General features: G+C 35.0%; 2 protein-coding genes and 1 long non-coding RNA gene across 6 annotated transcripts in view; 1 reads left to right on the top strand and 2 right to left on the bottom strand.

Moving 5' to 3' along the window:
• Nucleotides 1–13,366, top strand: part of FAR2 (fatty acyl-CoA reductase 2) — a gene marked incomplete at its 3' end in the record, with an annotated part of 50,239 nt that extends 36,873 nt beyond the window's left edge. Inside the window, exons 6-11 of the mRNA XM_081083704.1 lie at nt 1,802–1,920; nt 3,304–3,371; nt 5,669–5,840; nt 9,255–9,384; nt 12,237–12,364; nt 13,204–13,366. Coding sequence (XP_080939830.1) covers nt 1,802–1,920; nt 3,304–3,371; nt 5,669–5,840; nt 9,255–9,384; nt 12,237–12,364; nt 13,204–13,366 — 780 coding nt within the window. The remainder of the gene's footprint in view (nt 1–1,801; nt 1,921–3,303; nt 3,372–5,668; nt 5,841–9,254; nt 9,385–12,236; nt 12,365–13,203) is intronic.
• Nucleotides 182–13,624, bottom strand: LOC308513570. 2 transcript variants are annotated; one of them, XR_013995558.1, is made up of 6 exons: nt 13,223–13,624; nt 11,030–11,151; nt 9,103–9,320; nt 2,505–2,559; nt 787–828; nt 183–358 (listed from the first exon to the last, which is right to left on the bottom strand). It is a non-coding gene; the product is annotated as an uncharacterized lncRNA (long non-coding RNA). The 2 variants fall into 2 exon arrangements; XR_013995559.1 differs by lacking the exon at nt 13,223–13,624 and having other exon boundaries at nt 182–358; nt 11,030–12,992.
• Nucleotides 13,625–17,679: 4,055 nt separating this feature from the next.
• ERGIC2 (ERGIC and golgi 2) overlaps nt 17,680–21,004 on the bottom strand; it is a 38,062-nt gene continuing 34,737 nt past the window's right edge. For all 3 annotated transcript variants that reach the window (XM_081083701.1, XM_081083703.1, XM_081083702.1), the window contains exons 12-14: nt 20,165–20,327; nt 19,064–19,146; nt 17,680–18,899 (exon numbers count right to left, since the gene is read on the bottom strand). In XM_081083701.1, coding sequence (XP_080939827.1) covers nt 18,837–18,899; nt 19,064–19,146; nt 20,165–20,327 — 309 coding nt within the window. In that variant the 3' untranslated portion in view covers nt 17,680–18,836. The remainder of the gene's footprint in view (nt 18,900–19,063; nt 19,147–20,164; nt 20,328–21,004) is intronic.

Genomic DNA, 21,004 nt, shown 5'->3' with positions numbered 1-21,004 from the left:
ATGTATACTAACGTGGAAATAACTCCTTGAAATGTAGTGGAGAGATAGTAACTAACAACATGCTTAGTGTTGGCTTAACTTCATTGATCCAAAACCATAAATGTTACTTTACTAACTACAATTGAAGTACCTTATCTCAGTTATGGTGATTGGAAAATAGAGGCAGAATAAAATTATTTTTACTTGTAAATTTTATTATCAGAAAAACAGATGTACTGTAATATCAACGACCATTTAGGAGTTTTCTTTTTGGAAAGCCTTTGAGCATTGAGGACCATGCCTGTAGTTCTCTCTCATTACCACAAGATGGGGGTGTTTCCTCCTTTGCGCTGACCATTAATAGCTTGAATGCAGCGAACTGGGGATGCAATAAAAACCATATTCACAAAGATTATTAAATTCTTGATTATAAAACACATACAAGAGTTTCTCTGTGTGTGGATATAAATTATATAAATGCATAAAATATATCAGTAACCAGTTCTTAATAGATACAAGAAAGAGAATCACCAACTCGGGCAAAGATTTCAAATTAAAAATGGACGGATAGAGGAAACACTTTTCAGCACACCTCTCACAGACCAGGAGAAACGTTACTGGTTCCTCTGGGCCAACAGCCCTGTGTACGTGTCCCCTGCCGTGAAGACTGGTTCAGCCTGAGCTGGTGGGCGGGGCGGGGGGGGGGTGGTCACAGTTCATATTGAAGCATTTTAGGACCAGAACCACAACTCCACTCTTTAGGACAATGAACCGCAATTCAATTCTCTGAGTTTACAAACCTCATACCTCAGACACTGCCTGTGTTCTCAGAGCGAGGTCCAACAGGAACTAAAATTCAAATATAAGACAGTGAATTATGATCACTTGTCAAAGACAGTGAGAATGACCCTTCTGATTTCTTTTTTGCTCTAGCAGCTCCTCTCTTTTTGTTCTCTACCTGCCTTCCTCTTCTTTAAGGTTTAGCTATGGGTGGACATTTGGTAACGTAGAATATAATTAATTATTTTCACATGACCCCAGAGTGTGTCTTATTACATTGTTTACAAAACTGCACATTTACTCAGTTATCTAAAATTTTCCAAACTAATTTCTTATGTCCAAAGGAAGGGGAATCAGTTACAACAAATTAGGAACATAAGAAAGTGCTAACAACCACTGAAAAAGGATGTTGGAAATATGTAGGGTATAAATATTTAATTCATAAAATAAACACAACTTTTTAGTTATTAACTGACTTATTAACATGAATAATTCCCAATTCTTACATCTGTATAACATCAGTGATCTGTGAGGTGAACTGATACCAAAGGAAAAGTTTCCCAATAACAAAATTGTTAAAAGGTAGATTTTTATTAATTTTTAAAAATAAATATTTCTTAAACTTTTAGTGTCTGCTCTTGCTTGTAAATTAGTAAGCACTAGCAGAAAGCATCATTAGGAAATGGTAAACTAATACAGTATAAGTGGGAAATTGGGGAAAACAATGCTTATGAATTAATTTTTAAGATGTGAAAAACTATTCTTGGTGTTTGTTAATTAACTAAATATATTACCTCTCCCAAATTTGAGGACTTCCACTCCCTAAAGGAACCCAGGACCACTCACTAGTGAGTGGTTCATAGAAGTGTTGGCATTTGAGATGAATGTGGCTGGAAGACTGGACAGGCTGTGACATCAGCCGTGGTATAGTAGTCTCGTAAGCAGTGGGTCAATGGTAGCTGTCATTACTAACAGCATCAGTATTCTCTCCAGCTGTTACTTGAGACCTGGCTTAATATTTTATGTCCTTCTTCCTGTGCAGACAGGAAAAGGGTTTCTCCGGGCCCTGAGAGCTACTCCAATGGCTGTGGCAGATGTGATTCCCGTTGATACAGTCGTCAATCTCACCTTGGCTGTGGGATGGTACACAGCAGTTCACAGGTGAGGATGCTAAGTTGGTTTTCTTTCAAATATTTAATGATAAGGAGGGTGAATATATTAGGCCTATTTTCAAAATATATGCATTGTACTGTAGAAGACCCCAAATGTGACAGGGTATATGTTTCAATATTTTACATAGTTCCAAATATATGCATTGAGTTGTTTTATAAGTACTACTTAATACTTCATTGATCATAAAGTAACACCCTTTAAATTATTAAACCATATAATTCTTTTTTAAAAATGTTTTTATTGACTTTGTAGAGAGAGCGGAAGGGAGAGGGATAGAAACATGGATGAGAGAGAAACACTGATCAGCCGCCTCCTGCACGGCCCCTACTAGGGATCGAGCCTGCAAGCCCGGCCTGTGCCCTGACTGGGAATTGAATTGGAATCGAACCAGTGACCTCTTGGTTCATGGGTCAAAGCTCAGCCACTGAACCACACCGATTAGGTGAATCATATAATTCTTGATAACAAAAAAGCTTTTCTTTTTAGTTAGTAACCTAAAATAGAGCTTCCTGTTTTAAAGACAAAGGAGAAAAAAGGGGATAAAATGAGAGCATATTTTATGTTTCACTGACCTGCTCAGTTCCTGATAAATGCCTAAAGTTCAGACCACCATGTATGGGTTATTTACTGAAACAAAGAAAAAAAAAAAAGGTTGTTTGCATATTTGGCTCTGGTAGTAAATGACAAATAGAATTAAATGTTTTTTTGAGTCAGACTTTCCAAACCAGCAGGACTTAGTTGGATTTAGGAAAAAACCTAGCCTGTATTCTTGCCCAATAAACATGTCCATAATTTAGAAATATGATCATTCTCATCATCATTGATGCCAAAATTTCTGTTTGGGTCTAAGTTTGTTATCTTGCAAAACCGAAGAATGCGTTCATGGACAAAAGCAAAATTTATTAGAGATAGTAAAGTAATAAAGCTCCCTGCAGCAGAGAGGGGTCCCCAAATGGGTTACCACCAAAGCTTCTTTGTCTAGGAGTTAATATGTGCCCTGCTAACTTCCCATTGGTTGGTCTGAAAAATTCTGCTCTAGCAATATCCATACATTTTAAACTTCAGGGTTTCTGCTTTTAACTGCCTAGTCTCTTCTAACGCCTCATCATGACACCTCCATTTGCTCCACAAATATGTCAGCCTATTTCCAATCTCTTCAATCCCTTACACACACACACACACACACACACACACACACACACTTTTCCTCCACTTCTTCCATTTTGCTTAACCAAAAGAAGGAAGGTTGCCTAGGTTACCTTACTCATTAGAATTATTGAAACATCCTTTTTAAAATATTATTTTCCCTTATCTTTCTTTGATGAGTTCTCCATTTTGTTTTATTTACCTAAATTTTCTTCTATTTTCCAGACCTAAGTCAACGCTAATCTACCACTGTACTTCTGGTAACTTGAATCCCTGTTACTGGGGCAAAATGGGTAAGTGCCCATAGCAATGTAACTACATCACTACTATGTCTGCCACGGGAAAAATTAGACCAATTGTGTCACGAAGCTTAGAATCTAATGGGGAAAAACACACACACACAAAAATAAGAGCTAAAATAATTACAACTGTGTATGTGTAAGAGGTAAGTATAATATACCAAAGAAGGGTCAGTGGGAACATCTGCATGACTATAAGAAATAAGCAGTCCATTAGTTATAAAGATTTTTAAAAATAAGTAAAACCAAGTAGACGTCAGCAATAAGCAATGTCAGTGATCAAACACTGCTCCTGTGGGGGCCACTGTTCCTGCTGCAGCCACTGTTCGCTGCATTGCTACATCCCTAACAATGTGAAACGATAAAGTAGATTTAGAAAAGTCCAACAATATAAACTGTTATTGAGTCAGGGATACTCTTCACTAATTAGCAGTTAGCCATAAGAGTCAAGTTGAGCCCTGGCTGGTGTGGCTCAGTTGGTTGGGTGCACTCCTGTGCACCAAAAGGTTGCTGGTTTGATTCCCAGGCAAGGGGGCATGACCGAGTTGCAGAAGGTAGCCGATTGATGTTTTGCCCTCACATTAATGTTTTTCTCTCTTTCCCTCTCCCTTCCTCTCTCTCTCAAAATCAATAAAAATATTTCCTTTAAAAAAGAGGAACCTTGAAGGTATCTGGTTGAATGAATGAATCCGGCATAGAACAGAAAATTAGCTAACCAATCTTGAACTCCTTTGTCAATTTAGGAGTTGATTTTCTTGTCAAAATCTGAAATTTTAGATCACCTAGCTATTTTTAAGTACTAGATGTAGAAAAAAATCAAATGTACTTAATATTTTAGAATCTGATTTCTAATTCAGAACACTTAATTGCTATCTGCAAAGTTATCACTTCAATGAAAATTAAGTGAAATTCTCTAGCAGTAAAATTCTTTAAAGCATATATCCAGTTATTTAGATTATCTAAATAATTCTGAAAACATATGGAAATAAAAATATAAAAAATATATCTCTACCACAATAACAGAATTAAAATATCATTCATAAAAAGAGGCATTAGTAGCCACAAACAAGATATTTCAAGCTCTTAAATAAAAAGATGTTACATGTAAATTCTATTGCTGAGATTCAAAATAGTCTTCTTCCATGCCAATAATTCTTAATATCTGTTTTATGGAATTATAGAATCTCATAGTTGAAAGTGACCTTAAAAATAATCTGGGGAGTTTGCTTTATTTTACATATGAGACCGAGACTAAATGATTTATTCAAATTCATATGGGGAGCTGGTGCCTGAGATTGAAGACAGGTCTCTGGCCTCCCTTGAATGTGTAGTAACCACTCCACTAGTGATTCTTAAAAGTAAATATGAATTCCTCTGGGAGGAAAACAGTCCAGGTTTCTGGTTCAGATGTTTCTTGAGAATCTGTTCTGTATAGGGTATATATTTTTTCATGTAGATTTCTAAGTATCTTTTAAAGCAATAATCTTATTACCATAATAACTGCTGTCTTCATCATAATTGAATAATGCATTTATGCATATTCTTTGAACATTCTACATAGATAAAATGAAAATGGAATACAAATGAATATTGAAAATTATTGACTTTGCAAATGTACATTAAAAATTTTAACGTGGCTTTTCCTAAGTAAAAATATGTAAAGAAAAAATATATTATGAAAAAAACCTCTGGAGATAAGAGTAGATAATTGAGTCTGATGTATTCCCAGAGAAGAAATCCCAAAGAAGTAAAAGACTGTGGTCTTTAAAGTGAACCTGCACAGAGGAGTCCTGCCTTTACCGTCTCTCTTTCCCCTGAAGCCCTGAGGTTTAAGGTTTAAGGAGCCCTTTATAAGGTTTAAGTAAAATGTTACGAAACTTTCCTGTTGGTTCCTAAAGTAGTGATCCAAACAAGGAAATATGGCCCTTAGACTCCGTCTTGGGACTTTTAGAACAGGCTAAATAACCCTGAAATTGAATGATGGATTTAAGTTTTTCTGAATAACATTCACTATATTGATTAAAACTATTTCTTGTAGAAGTTGTTTTAGACTAAAGATTTCATGAAAATGACCCAATTCTTAAAATTGGGTCACCTGCTTAAAATTTGCAGGTGATTATTTGCCAGGATAAAAATCTTAGTAATGTTCTCAGAAATTGAGTTTTGACTCTACAAAGCAAATACTTATTCTTTACTGTTTTGACCCATTGCAAATGCCATCCACCACAATGGGTTTATGTGCTCCAGACTTACTCCTTATTTCATCCCCTGCTCCCCCCCACCTCACCCAGGATTCCAAGTCTTGGCAACCTTTGAAAAAATTCCATTTGAGAGAGCTTTTAGGAGGCCATATGCTGACCTTACAACCAACACCATCACAACCCAGTACTGGAATGCCGTCAGCCACTGGGCCCCTGCCATCATCTACGACTTCTATCTACGACTCACAGGAAGGAAGCCCAGGTGAGAAGCTGGGTCAACAGCTGTGAGAGTGTGGCTGCATGGAAGATTAGGGCCTCACAGTCCTTAGTCCTCCCTTCAGCTGGGGATCAGAGGTGAAAACTGAATCTCACACACACGAACATACAACTTTTGGGATAACCAAAGCAACAGTAGTGACAAGCCCCATACCTTTAAAATCCTCCATGATAATAAAGGAAGTTAAATGTTAAGGAACTTGCTTGATGAATTTAGCAAGTACTCATCCACTAAAAAAGAAAAACATCTGAGACCCTTGTGTCTGGGGTTTTCTAAATTGTTAGGTAATCTTCAAATGTACAATAATGATACCAGCCTCAATTACACACACATGGGAAGATGCATTTTCATTCTCACAATGCCCAAAGAGGACATGCTCATCATCCCAATTTCACAAATGAGGAAACAGAAGCTAAGGGGAAAATTGCAAATAGTCTCAAAGGAAGTGATGGAGGAAAGATCTGGAGAACTCTGGGCTAGATTTACTGCCACCTGGAGGTGAGTAAAGACTTTAGCAGCGGTTCTCAACCTGTAGGTCGCCACCCCTTTGGGGGTTGAAGGACCCTTTCAAAGGGTTCGCCTAAGACCATCAGAAAACATATATAATTACATACTGTTTTTGTGATTAATCACTATGCTTTAATTATGTTCAATTTGTAACAAGGAAATTGGGGGTCACCACAACATGAGGAACTGTATTAAAGGGTCACAGCATTAGGAAGGTTCAGACCCACTGCTTAGAGGGAACAGGGTAAACAGTATGCAGAGCTTAGATGCTGTCACCATGTTGCTGTTTGACACAGGACATACTGTTTTATCTCTGTCTCACTTGAATATTACATGTGTCTGAGGAGCCATCATGTCATTACCAAAGGCAACTTCTGCAACCAAGAATCAGAAATATGAATAGTCTTGCCTTTGGTGCTAGCTTCTTTATAAAGGAGGAAGTTTTTCTCAGCATGTTTCATTTCCATCCTTATTAGTGGAGCAAGTGACTAAAGCATAGGCACTGTAGAGTTTATTTAAATTTTGCACAGACCTTATTAAGAGCTCATCACTCGGTAACTGTCAATTTCTCCTTGAACAAAGTGAAAAGGGGACACTGTGGCTATGAGGAAAATATTTGTATGGGGCTTATTACATAAAATGGGAAAAGAAAACAACATTGTAAGCAGAAATGCTAAAGACTTTATAAAATATATCAAGGATGGAAGACCTATATAAAGAGCAAATTTAATAAGTAGAAAAGACAAAGAAGGGACCCAATACAAACCTTTATGAATTTTGTTCTTGATTAATTAAATTGTAATATTTGTGGAAAATTGGTAGGTTTGTTTTTGATAGACATTTTAATAATAATCTTTATGGCAGAAAATGCTAGAGTCCTTCTAGAACCTTCCCTCACCTCGTGTATTTGATCTATGCATTTACAACCACATATGGAAATACATATAGGTTTGCTTTGAGGTAAACAAATACCAGTGCACATGAATTTTTTTATAGAATGTGCCACTGGTTTGGTGAAGATGCTGAGGGGTGGTTTTGCTGGATTGGAGTATATTTGGTTGCCCTCAATGGACAAAGGTTCTGTCCATTTGCAATTGTCAAAATAAAAACAACAAATGGCATCTCTTTGTTACTTTTATTTGAGCCCCAAGTCCTTAGCACTCCCTTGTGTTCATCAAATATTCAAGTTTTGTTCATTAGACATTCAAGTTTTCTCCTCCATCAGTTGTTCATTAGACATTATTAGACATTCAAATTTTCTCTACTCTGAGTTGCTATTTCTCATCTATTTTTCTATTGGGTTGGCCTTAATAATTTCTGGAAACTCATGTGTGTGTATGTGTACACAACTATATTTGACGTATTTCCTCTAAGTCTGTTCCTTATAGCTTTGAAAATGAAATTTTTATAATACAAGGGGAGCTACATGTAAGTTTGGAGTCTGAATTCTGACTTCACCAGTTTTGCCACATGAGCCCTAAATTACTTAACCTGCCTGAAGCCTAACTTTCTCACCTGTAAAAAAAAAAAAAAAAAAAAAAAAAAGATATAATAGCTACTTTATATGGTTTTGAATAAGAGCGTGTAGAATACAGTAACACTATTATTACTAAAAGAAGTTCTAAATTTTTATGTGATAAAATGAATCACATTTTGGCTTTTGCATTTTATGTATTTTATGAGAATAAGAACTGTATTTTTTCTTTATAAAAAAAATACTATTGTGCTGATAAAGTCCTGTACATATAATATCATTGCACGATGATTAAGAATTAAAACAAATCTATTGAAATTGCATCAGTTACATCAGAGTTATAGAATGCATGAAGAATGTCTTATTTCATTTGGGCTGCTACAACAGAATAGAGGGCTTATAAACAATATAGATTATTTCCCACAGTTCTGGAGACTGGGACATCTAAAATCCAGAAGCTGGTAGACTAGGTATGTTGAGTACCTGCAACCTGGTTCCTAGACAGTCATCTTTCTGTGCCCTCCAATGCTGCGAATGAGCTTTTATAAGGGCACTAACCAACTCCCAGTCTCCTCCTTTAAAGACCATCATGCTATGGGGATGTAAGTTTCAAGATGAATTTCAGGGGAACACAAATATTTAGTCTGCAGCAAAGATGTTAGATAATAACAGCTAAATAGAACCCTGTTCTGATGCATTATTTTATCTCCTGCCAAAGAATTTCCCATGATACAATGAGAGAACCTCAGGAGTCATTAAGTATGTGGGCATTAAGATTGACCATAAATAAAACCAAATTCCCAAAACAGCATAATCATTGCTGAGTTACTACTATCACGATCTGCCTGATTAAGGTGAAAATCAATTGTTCTATAGGCCAAAGGTGACTTGTACCCGTAAGTCCTAGGTTTAAGCATTAGCCATGTAACCACAAACCTATTAATAATTCTTCTGTAAAATGAAGATAATACAGATCTCAACTACTTCAGAGTAATACTGTGAAGAGCAATTAGACTGTATATGGAAGTTTTTGTAAGTTGTTAAGTTGGCAAGTCCACAAAGCCGAGCTGGTCCAAGTCCTGATTACAGGATTGGAAGACATGGTCCACTTTAAGTAATGGGACACAGGATGGCGAGATTACAGAAGCAGAGGCTTCTTGAGGTCAAAGCTGGTTGGAATTTTGGCTTCCACACCTATTATTGTGGCCACTTTATCTTAAATTCACTTTACTGCATTCATACAAGTGCAGATTTATACCTACCTACCTGGGATGCTATGAGAATTAGTGGAGATGAAGACTGGTGGAGGGATAATTTTTCTTTCTCAAAGACAATTTCGCACGTATTCCTTGAGTAACAGGGAAGCAGCCATCTGTGCTATGCTGATGATATTGGCTCCTATCTGATCTTTAACTCAGGATGACAAAGCTCATGAATCGGCTTTTAAGAACTGTTTCCATGCTGGAGTATTTCGTCAACCGGAGCTGGGAATGGAGCACAAGCAACACAGAAATGCTGATGTCCAAGCTGAGTCCTGAAGACCAGAGAGTAAGTACAGCACTGACTTAGCCAATAGGAAAATCTTACTCACTTGGAATTTGGAAGTATTTGACCTGAGAAGCTGATGAATAAAGTTCTATTTATATACACAGAATTTAAAAATATACATATTTTTATTGATTTCAGAGAGGAGGGGAGAGGGAAAAATAAAACATCAATGATGAGAAAGAATCATTGATTGGCTGCCTCCTGTATGCCCCCTATTGGGGGTCAAGCCCAAAACCCAGGCATGTGCCCTGACTGGGAATTGAATGGTGACCTTGTGGTTCATAGATCAATGCTCAACCACTGAGCCACACCAGCTGGGCTATACACAGAATTTTTTTTCTCTAAGAAAATCAGTCAATGCTATCAACACAGTTGCAGGAAACAAGCTCAATGTAGGTAAGAAATCAAGGGTCTTGGTCTTCTGTTAGATCCTCACTATTGTTCTGGGGTCTTCATATAGTTATCTTTAATTCTTTGTTCACTCTCCCAGTTGTTGTGTTCTCAACAAATCCTGGGTACCTCTATCTTTCCCCTAATAGCCATAGCATATGATTTCGATAAAAATTTCTAATTTTCTGCTTGTACACTCTCTCCTCCACTGTTCTTATCAAATCAAAATCATTTGGCATCTCTAAAATAGTTTATCTTTTTAAAGCTAACCTCAACTCCTATTTATCCTATCCCATAAAAGACCTCCCTCCATCAGTATTGCCCTCTCCCCAGCATTGTCAATCTTTCTCCCTATAATGATTTAATCAACTCAGCCTTTTATTTCTCAAAACATGCCTTCACTTTAATTGCTTAGCATCAGCGCCATTTATTTCTTTATATTAGCTTTGGTAACAAACAATAAGCCCTGAAATCTTTGCATATTCTGAAATTCACAAATATAGAAATATTTTGTGCTTTGTACATGCTTCTAGCCTTCCTTAAGGAGTCAAGAGTTCCCTGATCATGTCATTAGTTTGCAATTTAACTTTAAAATTTTCACTCTCGATTGACACTTTTCCACTGAAATTTCTTTTTAAAGAAAAAAGCATTTCTTGATTTAACTCATTCTTGACAGCATGTACAAGAAACCAAGTCATATTGAGAAGTAAACATTAAGTGGGTAGCTAGCCTAGCTTGGAGGCTAAGGATTTTACTCCTAACATACCAGCCTCATAGAACATGATTCAAATCCAATCCTAGAATTTATGCCACGGAACCAAACGGTTACTTGGACAATCTAACGCTATAAATGTTAGGCTGATAAACCAGATGAGATCTAGAAGGATATTTTAATTGAAATCATCACTGAGTACCTCTATAATTAACATGAAGTAGACCTATTTTCAGAAATGTTTACATACCTTGTACAAAATTCTTCTAAACACCTGTTTGAAATGCATGGCTGATTGATCAAACCAGCTTATTTAAAAAAAAAACCTCAAGCTATTGTACAGTATTTTAAAAATTAGCTTCAAATTTTATGTAGGCTTATCTTTATTGCATTTCTCCACAGAATTTAACCATCTAAATAATGCAAAAGGTAAATGAGCTTAGAGTTTCATTTTTTACATTTTACTATTTTAAGCTAAAATCACTAAAAATGTCATGAAAAAAATCAAATCTGTAGTGGATTTAACATACAATTTCAAAATACCTTAGCAAAGATAATAGTCCTGAATACTTGGATTTAATTGCCAAACTCTGGGATGGCTCGGCTTCCAGTTTGATTTGCCCCACAGAATCAGGTTTCCTAACCAGGGCTTCATTGAAATCTCCCTTAGAAAAGTGAAATAGAATAAAAGAAAAGGCCGTTGTTTATATCCATGAGTACGTAATAGAATAAAAGAAAAGGCCGTTGTTTATATCCATGAGTACGTAATAGTGATACTGTGGAAAACAAACATATCCAAACAAAATGATACAGAATTACTTTTGGAAAGCAACTCAGCTTTGGACAAATCTATGAAGCTCTTTGTAACTTGTTAATCTCATCTGCTCTCTTTGATAATACTCAAAATCATCTCAAAGATTTGATATATCTTACAATAAACACATATGTAAACAAAATAGAAATAAATTGAATTAGAATATGAAGTCAAGGATAAAAATGAAAAAATATAATGTCTATCCATAGTATACAAGATCCTACCTAAGTCATTCCCGTTGAAGCAGTGAATTTTTTTGGTGAGCTTTTTGGTGGGAAAGGAAAAGGGAAAATAGTTTCATGGCATTCTTTGTCCAGGAGAAAACATACTAGTGTTTCAAGAGAAGTAAAGCTTTCCTTACCACTTAACACTAAAAGAACTGTTTTGAATGGCTTCATTTAATGGCACACTGAGAGACATAATGGATATCTCTAAAGCAAATACAAAATATAAATTCTGCTAAGCTACTCCTTAAGGCTTTGCTTTCCAAAGTTTGCTTTAATCTGCATAAGTGCTGATATTGTAGGAAAAGTAGGTAGGCCAAGAGATACCATGAACATTTAAGAGAAATGGAAAGAAAATGATTTATAATTTGTTTTGGTCCCTAACATATTATTCCATCACTTTTAAAAATTAATCCATCTTTACATGAAATGAAATTAGCTTTTACCAGACTAATAACAGTTCCTTAAATTTCCCTCACAAGACTTCCTGAAGATAAAGTGTTTGTGCTTGATCCATGTTTAAATATTGCAAGGAAATGGTAATCTATATTATCAGGGCCTTCGAAATAGCTGCTCAAATAAACTTATTTGGAGGGATCCAGCTAAGTCTTCTAAACTGACTGTTGCTTATTTATGTAAAAGAAAATTAAGTGAACGAAGTGATTGTCCAGCCGTGCAATTCTGGCAATCCTTTTATCTTTTTGCCTTTCAGGTATTCAACTTTGATGTACGCCAGTTGAACTGGTTGGAATACATTGAAAATTACGTTTTAGGAGTCAAGAAGTACTTATTGAAAGAGGATATGGCTGGGGTCCCAGAAGCAAAGCAACACTTAAAAAGGTAAGCATAGTCGGTCAGTTAATATTTGTGTATCCGATTTTACACCAGACATGAAATCTGAGCCAAGGAAAGGAGGAATTAACATTTTTTCAGCTTTTACTAAATAATAGGTCCTTCCCTTTATACTATGCCCTGTGATACACTGTTTCATTTACCTTCACCACACCCCTATGAGGCATTCTTTCTGTTATCCCATTTTTATCAATAACAATGGTAATTTGTTCATAGTCACACATGAACCCGTGTCTTTGATTCTTCTACCACACCCTACCATGTGATATAGAGAAAGAATACCCAGTAGGCAGGAGACTGATCAGACTATGTAAAATGGGCCTAACCACACTTCAGGTCCTTCAGCTGCCTTAAATTTGTCATTAATCCCTTCAAGGACAAAGACTCACAACAGCCTGGTATAATTCTGGCAGAAGCAAAGGGTTAATAGAGAGAGTAAGGATGAAAACGTAAACTGAAAACAGAGTGGAACCTTGAACAGTAGGTTGAGAACTTCAGGACTTACCCTCTAGTGAACAGGAACCAGTAAAAATTTGTGATATGGTAATATGATCAAAGTACCTTTAAGAAAGACTGTTAGCCATGTCTGCAAGATAGGTTACAGTAGAAAGAAGTATGATAAATAGAAACTAGTCAAGGCAATCTTATGGAAATCTGATTATTGAGAATGTTGTGGAAATGAAAGATGAAACTCAAAGGCTTATCAGGTCATACCTGTAAGCATTTAATTATTTGCTTGTGATAGCCAGAAAGAAACACATTTATGTTTCAGATAATAGTTGGGTATTTGGCACTGTTTTAACTTTGACTATATGTCCATTCCCCAGGCTCCGAAATATTCACTACCTCTTTAATACTGCCCTCTTCCTCATCGCCTGGCGCCTTCTTATGGCAAGATCTCAGATGGCTCGGAACGTCTGGTTCTTCATCGTGAGCTTCTGTTATAAGTTTCTCTCCTACTTTAGGGCGCCCAGCATGCTCAAGGTCTAAGAACAGTTGGCAGTCTTCATTTATCCGGTACCTCTCAGATACATCTGTAACAGCAAACTGTGGTCCTCAAGACTACGAAGTGGCAGACTATGCCCGACCTCATCACCTGTCAAATGTCCTGTCATGTATTTACCCCTATTTCCTATTTCTATATCTTTTTTTTTTTCTTTTAATGCGAGAGAAGGAAAGTCATAGCCAAGCATATTTTAGGAAAAAATAATTTCCAGATTGCTTCCTAACACTCTATGTCCTTGAATATAAAACACCAAAGTACAACCCTCTTTCCATATTTAGCGTTCTTCTCATTGAGAGGACTAACTGCAACTCATTAAACACAGAACACCCAGAAGTGGAAACATGCTCAAGAAAGGCAGTTCTAGCCTTGAGACCAGTCTGGGGTACCCAGTATAAAGGTTTAAAATCAATCGAAGTGGAAGAATGGTTTCAACATCCTCACAGATGCTGTAACCTTCTACTTAAGCTTATTTTACTCAGGCCTCAATAGGAGTGATGAAATGGAGAGGAAGCTCCTAGGCTGGAATCATATAAAAACCCAGTCTCTTGATCTTGGCATTGAGGAAAAACAAAACTTTAAACACAAATTTAAATGCTAGTCTCAGTCTTTTTCTATAAAGTGGGGAAGAGTACTCTAGTGAGCACCAGATCACTAGTGTGTCTAGTGTCTCGATCATTCCAGTTGCACATTGCTAATTGTACAATGTACAGCAGAAAAGGACAGACTTCATTAAGTGACTACATTTAGAGAATAGGTGTTTTGTTTAAAAATATTTTATGTATAATAAAAATGAATTACTAAAAACTATTTATTCCTAAATTTCTATATAACTATTACCCTAACTTTCATCTTATTTGAGATATCAGTGCATACTGATTGCAGTTATCTCATGCTAAAAACACGGGTTATTATTCAAGTTTAATAACTGGGGCCCAATTAAAAATAATCACAACTACTAGACAATTACATGAACATAGAATGTTAACATGTTTATGCTCACTAGCTGGAATAATTGGTACTCAAAATGGCACATTGAAGTAACTGAGGGCAGCTTCTAGGATTACTTGAGATTTTTCTGAATGCATAAAAGGCATTTTGGGGTAACTCTTCTGGACAATATCCACCCCAATCTCATCTAAGTTCTGGGAATTACTTTCCAGGGCACACAACCCAGCTCTGAAAAAAACAGCTGGTGATCTTTAGCTTAAGATGTCTACACAATATTTTTGAGTTACACTGATAACTACAGATACAGTAAAAATGAAATATATATAATTCAATGAGACTGGATAAAACATAATAGTTCTAAGAATTTACTATCTTTTGATTGTTTTACCAATTCAATAAATTCCACTGATCAAGTAGTCATTTTGACTTTTGATTACATGGAAATTTGAATTAAGATTGTTTTTCTTTTTCAGTATTGTGTCTTTAACCCTCCCTGATAAAAAATGTAATCATCCCAAGAACCTACCAGGTTCAATACAAATTAACATATAAGTACATAATGCTCCACTTTTGCTGACCATTAATAGGGTAGCATTTATATGCTGCAGTGTTTTCTACCTGTCATATTAGAGACATGACATAGTTCTCTTGTAAGCAGTGAAAGCAGATAGGTATCTGTATGAAAGAAGTGATTTTAAATCAAGACTAACAATTATTTGAGTGCCTAAGATATACAGTGCAATGAGGGGGAAAAAACCCTCCTATTTTGGGGGGAAGGGGATGGTAAGTAGAAAGAAAAGGTATTTATATTTGAAAAGTTTTGGTAACCCCTATATTCTGCACTCACTAAATACCCGATACAGTAATAAATACTACTGAGTTGAAGACAGTCACCATGCAAGGCAATTAATATTAGAGAAAGTTAGGACAGATGGACACAGAACTCAGAAAAAATATTTCTCACAATTTTATACTAACCTAACATCATTATCTCCACTTATCACTTTAAAATAACTGATTTAGAATCTCAAGGTAAATAGACTGACCCAAGGGACTAACACCCAAATAATGTGTTCTCTCACAATAAACTTAATAGTTAACGTAGGTCAGCCTAAAATTTCCAAAAACATCAATAATCTGCAAAGTTCACAGGAGTTACATGCAAATTTCCACGTGGCTATTTTTCTAAAACTGCAAATCTAATGTTCTGGAAACATAAGCAACTACCTATACTAAAATGTAATGGTTACTCCATATGTCCACACAGAAGTATGGAAAAATGCTCAGTGCTAGATTACTTTACATATGTAAGTTAGTACTTGAATTACTAACCTCAGACATGAAAACAGAATGTATGTAATTTAGCCCTCCCCTTACGCCATTAAAAAATTAAGACATCTTAGTCAGTCCTTTATGAATTAAGTTTGTATTAAAGATTGTAAATTTTGTTTGCATTCATAAATTTTTTAAAAATTCAGTGCTTTGTATCATAAAATGCATGAGAAAAGCATATTAAATTATCTGAGTTGAAAATAGAATTTTGTAATTCTGAGTTAAGCTTTTCCAAGAGGTAGTCTGAAGTGTACAAATACTGTAGCAGAGAATTATTCACCTAAATATTTCATCTCTTCTTATAGGCCAAGGTATGCAAATAATTAAAAAAAAACATTTCATATAATTCAAGGTCTCAACTTCAAAATATTTAGGCTGAAATATATGTGTAGATATTATGAACAGCCTAATAAAAAGGATTGAGTTAATAAATTTAGGTATCCTACTGAAGGCATCCCCAGGCATAAGCCGAATAGGTCACTACATACAGTGTTCAAAGCAACATTTGGTGAAATCAGAACACCTAACAAATCTTAATATACAGAAATACTTCATCATCCATCATCCAAAGGGCTGACAAGAATCTTATGTTTTGATTGCCAAAAAATCTGATCTTGCTATTCAAGGAATTTCAGCTGGAAATCTTTCTTAATTTTTAAAATGAAAATCAATAGCAAAGCAAGATTTTGCTTTGAAGAAATTCCTTTTATAGTTTTAATGGGAAAAAATAATTCCATTAACATTTCAATATGGTATTTGAAAAACATGAAAACAATTAAAAATCATATAAGTACCTAAATAATTTTTAAAATTCTTCTTAAAGTATATATGCGCCCCTATGTTCACAGCAACACAATTTACAATAGCTAAGATCAAGAAACAGCCCAAGTGCCCATCAGTAGATGAGAGGATAAAAAAGCTGTGGTACATTTATAACATGAAATACTATGCAGCAGTAAAAAGGAAGATCACTTACCCTTTGAGATGGCATGGAGGGACGTGGAAAGTATTATACTAAGCAAAATAAGCCAGTCAGAGAAATACAAATATCACAATTATGTGGAATCTAATGAACAAAATAAACTGATGAACAAATAGATCCAGGTACATAGAAGCATAGAACAGACTGCAGAACCTCAGAGGGAAGGCAGGGGAAGGTGGATGGGTGGGAAGTGATCATCCAAAAACTTATATGCATATATAGATGTATAACCCATGGTCACAGACAATAGGGTGGTGAAGGCCTGGTGCAGAGGGGCAGGCTAGAAGGGGTTATTGGGGGAGAAAAGGGAACATGTGTAATACTTCCAACAATGAAGATTTAAAAATTTTAAGAGATAGTTAACTGCTATAATCCTATAAGAAAGAAAATAATTCTAAATGGTTATTGTCTTTCCTCCCATTAAAAAACAAAACCCCTGAAATTTGATGGAATTCTCTGACAAGCAGACTCATAGAACCAACAGTCTAATAAAAATAGCTAAAATTCTAATTCTCTCCAGTTAAAATTCCTTTTGAGAGATGGAATAGTTTAGTTTCTATTAGTTTCTAGTCTTTCATTGGAAATATCTGAAGAAATAAAAAACATATTCATTATTTGGAATTTTCTGGATTCAAATATGTTTCAAAGCCTGTTATGTCACCTGTATTAATCAGTTAACTTTGTGGCTTTTAATGATAAAATGCATTTTAAACATTGATGCTTGTTATTTTCTGCAAAATACCATTCAACATAAGCTTTACTGCAAAGTTTTTTCAGTATTTCTCCTCTCCATTACATTACTGTCCAAACTGTTTTCAAGAAACCATTTTACTTTTTAAAAAAATCCATTTGAAAAACTACAACTTGTGACAGCCTATCCTCTAAAAACCATGATTTTTAAATCTAGCTTTTTAGCCTTGGCCTTGGTACTTACCCGGAATTTTTGTTTCCCTATTTCCCTAAGTGATTTACACCATGGGGACTGGTTGAAGATTCTTCTACTAACATTAAGTATTACAAAAGGAAACTGATGTTAGCACACATATTCCAAATAAGTTTTTAATGGTACCTGAATGATATCTCCCTCTCATTTTTAATCTTTTTATAGTCTGAAAATTTTAAATCAAGTCTTAAATAGTAAGAAGAACATCACAATCTAATACAGAATCAACCACATTCAGAACATTCTGAATGCAAATACCTCTTTCATCCAGTTTGATAGTTTAACGGAAATCATTTAATGATAACCTCTCAGATATGACATCTTGTTTTACTTAAATAGCTGCCTCACTTTTATTTTATTTAAAGTTACCCTGTCGCCTACTCACCACAGCGTGTATAAAATATTCTACTTTTCTTAATATTTTACAAACTGATAATTTTCATTATCAGTAGTGTATCTTTTTATTACTCACCCCCTGCTCCCACAGTATACCAACAATATGATCAGATTAGAAAATTTAGCATCTTTTAAAAACATGTGCTTTCTTTTCCCTGTATAAGTGCCCACCATCCAATTTGTGAATGATTCCTGTTACATATTATAGCACCTATGTATCTGCCCCTGTAAGAATTCACCTTAGTCTTTGAATTCACCTGCCTTCAATAGTTAACAAAGTCAATAGCCAGAGGTTAAAGAAAAGCAGTTACCTTCAAAAGACCAAACTATGGGATAAATGGTCTTTTCATTATGGCTTAACATTAATATGGCTATGGCATGTGAACCCATCCCTGTTTACCTTTATTAACAAGGTGACCTGATCACAACTTTTTAAAGTTTAGACTAGTTTTCCATATTTTATTCTGACATCATATTTTAAAAACAAAAGGACGCAGACATTAGCACTATTAATGCCTTTTTCTTTAGATGTGGTTTGACCTCTTTCCTTCAGCCTCTTCAAGGTCCGATTTCGACACTGCCCATTTGCTGTGAAAATATCAGAAGGGGTCATCTTCGAAGCAATATTCCAGTTGGACTTATTCACTGATTAGCTGCATAATTTCTTCTAAGACATTTGTAACAGACACAACATATATAGGATTTCAGTTTGGGTTTTTTCTTTTTTTTCTAGGTATGATTCCTGCTTTCCATTCATGTTTTTTTGTTCTTTTGAATATATTGCACAATATTTTATTATTAAAAAAGGTTTGATGTCTCAGGCAAAAAGTTTTTCTCCTTCACCTAGGAGGTGCTAATGTGTACTATTTTCTAAAAGAGGTAAGTGGTTGTCTGTGTGGCCATCCGCAAAGGGAACCTAGGGAGAAAAAGACCAGAGCATCAGTTTTACTCATTACACTAGTTCCTCTAAACACAAGGCTTTATTGGGACAATTTTTTTCTGGGCACCAAAAGATACTGTTTAGATTTAACAATAGTACTACGAGTTAGAGATCAGTACCATTTATACTATACCACTTACAGAATTGACGGGTTTATAGGATCCAAGTCTGAAACGACAGCAAATTATTTCAACTATAAATTTTCCAATTCCATGTAACATGCCTGTAATAAAAAAATGTTTTAATTAAATTATGCTATAATGTAATTATTTCCTAAATAATATAAAACTGAACTATAATGGTATAGATTAAGGAAGGAAAGAAAACAGTCAGCTTTACCCCCACAGTTAAAAGTAATGACAGTTAAATTTTAAAACAAATGAATTTATTTTCAAAATCATAAGATCCAATGATTCCTGAACTTGACAAAGTAATCTTTTCAAGAGTGCTTAATACATCTTCCACCCACATAATTTTAAAAAATAAATACCAGCACCACAAATTTAAATGCATTTAAATGAAACAATGACAAAGACTTTTATAAGAAAAGCTAGTCATTTATCTAAAAAATATAATTCAAAGTATATAAACTACTCAATCCATGTAATACTCAATATGGGTTGGGGATAAAGAACGAACTATTTCCTTTCTCTATTTATTGTACTTAGTTAACTCTTACAATTCTGAAAGTAATTATCTTTGAGAGAACCCCATAATATCAGGGCAAAAAGGTCAAAATCATAAAAACACTGACTGAACTATCACATAGTTCCAAGTACCATTAGATATTATTTTACATATCATACAATTAAAAATACTTTAAAACAAATAGAAAATTTACATTCAAGTGTATAATATTTCTAGGCATTTTCTCATCTAATTCTACAACACACTTGCAAGTTAGGAACCATTATTCCCTTTTTTATAGATGAGAAAACAATTTCAGAAAAGGTAGGCGATTTATACAAAGCTATCACTATGTAAATGGGAGAACTTGGATTCACTTCCAGGATCTGTCTAGCTCACTAAGTAATCTCCCTTAAATCACTGAATGCAGTGAGTTTAGGTATGCTTAATCCATTAATTTTGGAGATTTGGAATGAAGTCTTAAAAGAAAAAGTTCTTTAAATATCAAAACATGAAAAAGTGTGTATATTTTTTGCCCCTTTTAAGTACAAACATCTTAATTTCAGTGTCAGCAACAGTTTTAGAAATTAGACAAAAAAGGAATGAATCTTAACCTGTTGTTGAAAAGATTCCTCCAATGATACCACAGAGTCTTACAAAAAACTGCCAGAATGGCATATGTTCTTCAGTAACTGTCACCATAAGAGAACTGAGATCATATTTCATAAATATCCCAGAGAATCCATGGCTGCCTGCAGCATGGTTAATGACACGTTCCTAAAGGAAGGCAGAGGAAGGGGAGAGAGAGGAGGAGAAGCAAAACAGGACTTATGTCAGCTGGTTACTTACATACAGTCACTATGAAGCCCTACACCCTTACTGTGGGAGAGGGACATCCAAACCTCTGCACGAATTGCCCCACTAGTCTAGGGTCTTAAGAGACAATCAAATTGTTCTGTGTTCTTTGAGTGGTTAGCTTTAGAAGCAATCTAAAGGAGAAAATTATTCTTTCTGATTTTCTCTTAAAGGTCACTTAACATACACATTTCCTATTGAGCTCAAGAGCTTATAACTAACTATGTGGGACATTCTTCATTGACCAAATCAATGAAAACTAAATTCTTATTTTGACATATTTTTTATATTTCTTTGCTAAGCACTTACAAATTAATCATTTACTTCCTGTTATTTAAATGATCAGATTTAAAAACAAACAATTTCACTCTCTGCTGTTCATTTTAAACATGAGATATAGTACAGGAAAAAAATAGTGCATTAATTTTAAAGATATCAATATTTGGTTTAAACTGGTTCAGTGTTTAAAAATTTGTTTTCTTGAAAGAAATGAAACTAAAATTATAAACCTACCACACTGCACACTAAGAAAATATTCTACTTCATTCCTTCTGTTTACACTTCAAAATCAAGTTTGCAAACTTTCTAAAACATTTCTA

The sequence above is a fragment of the Myotis nattereri genome (genome assembly GCF_964212035.1).
Source record: "Myotis nattereri genome assembly, chromosome: 2".
Lineage (NCBI taxonomy): Eukaryota > Metazoa > Chordata > Mammalia > Chiroptera > Vespertilionidae > Myotis > Myotis nattereri.
Note: the sequence above shows the minus strand (reverse complement) of the source record. Positions and strands in the feature narration are given on the sequence as shown.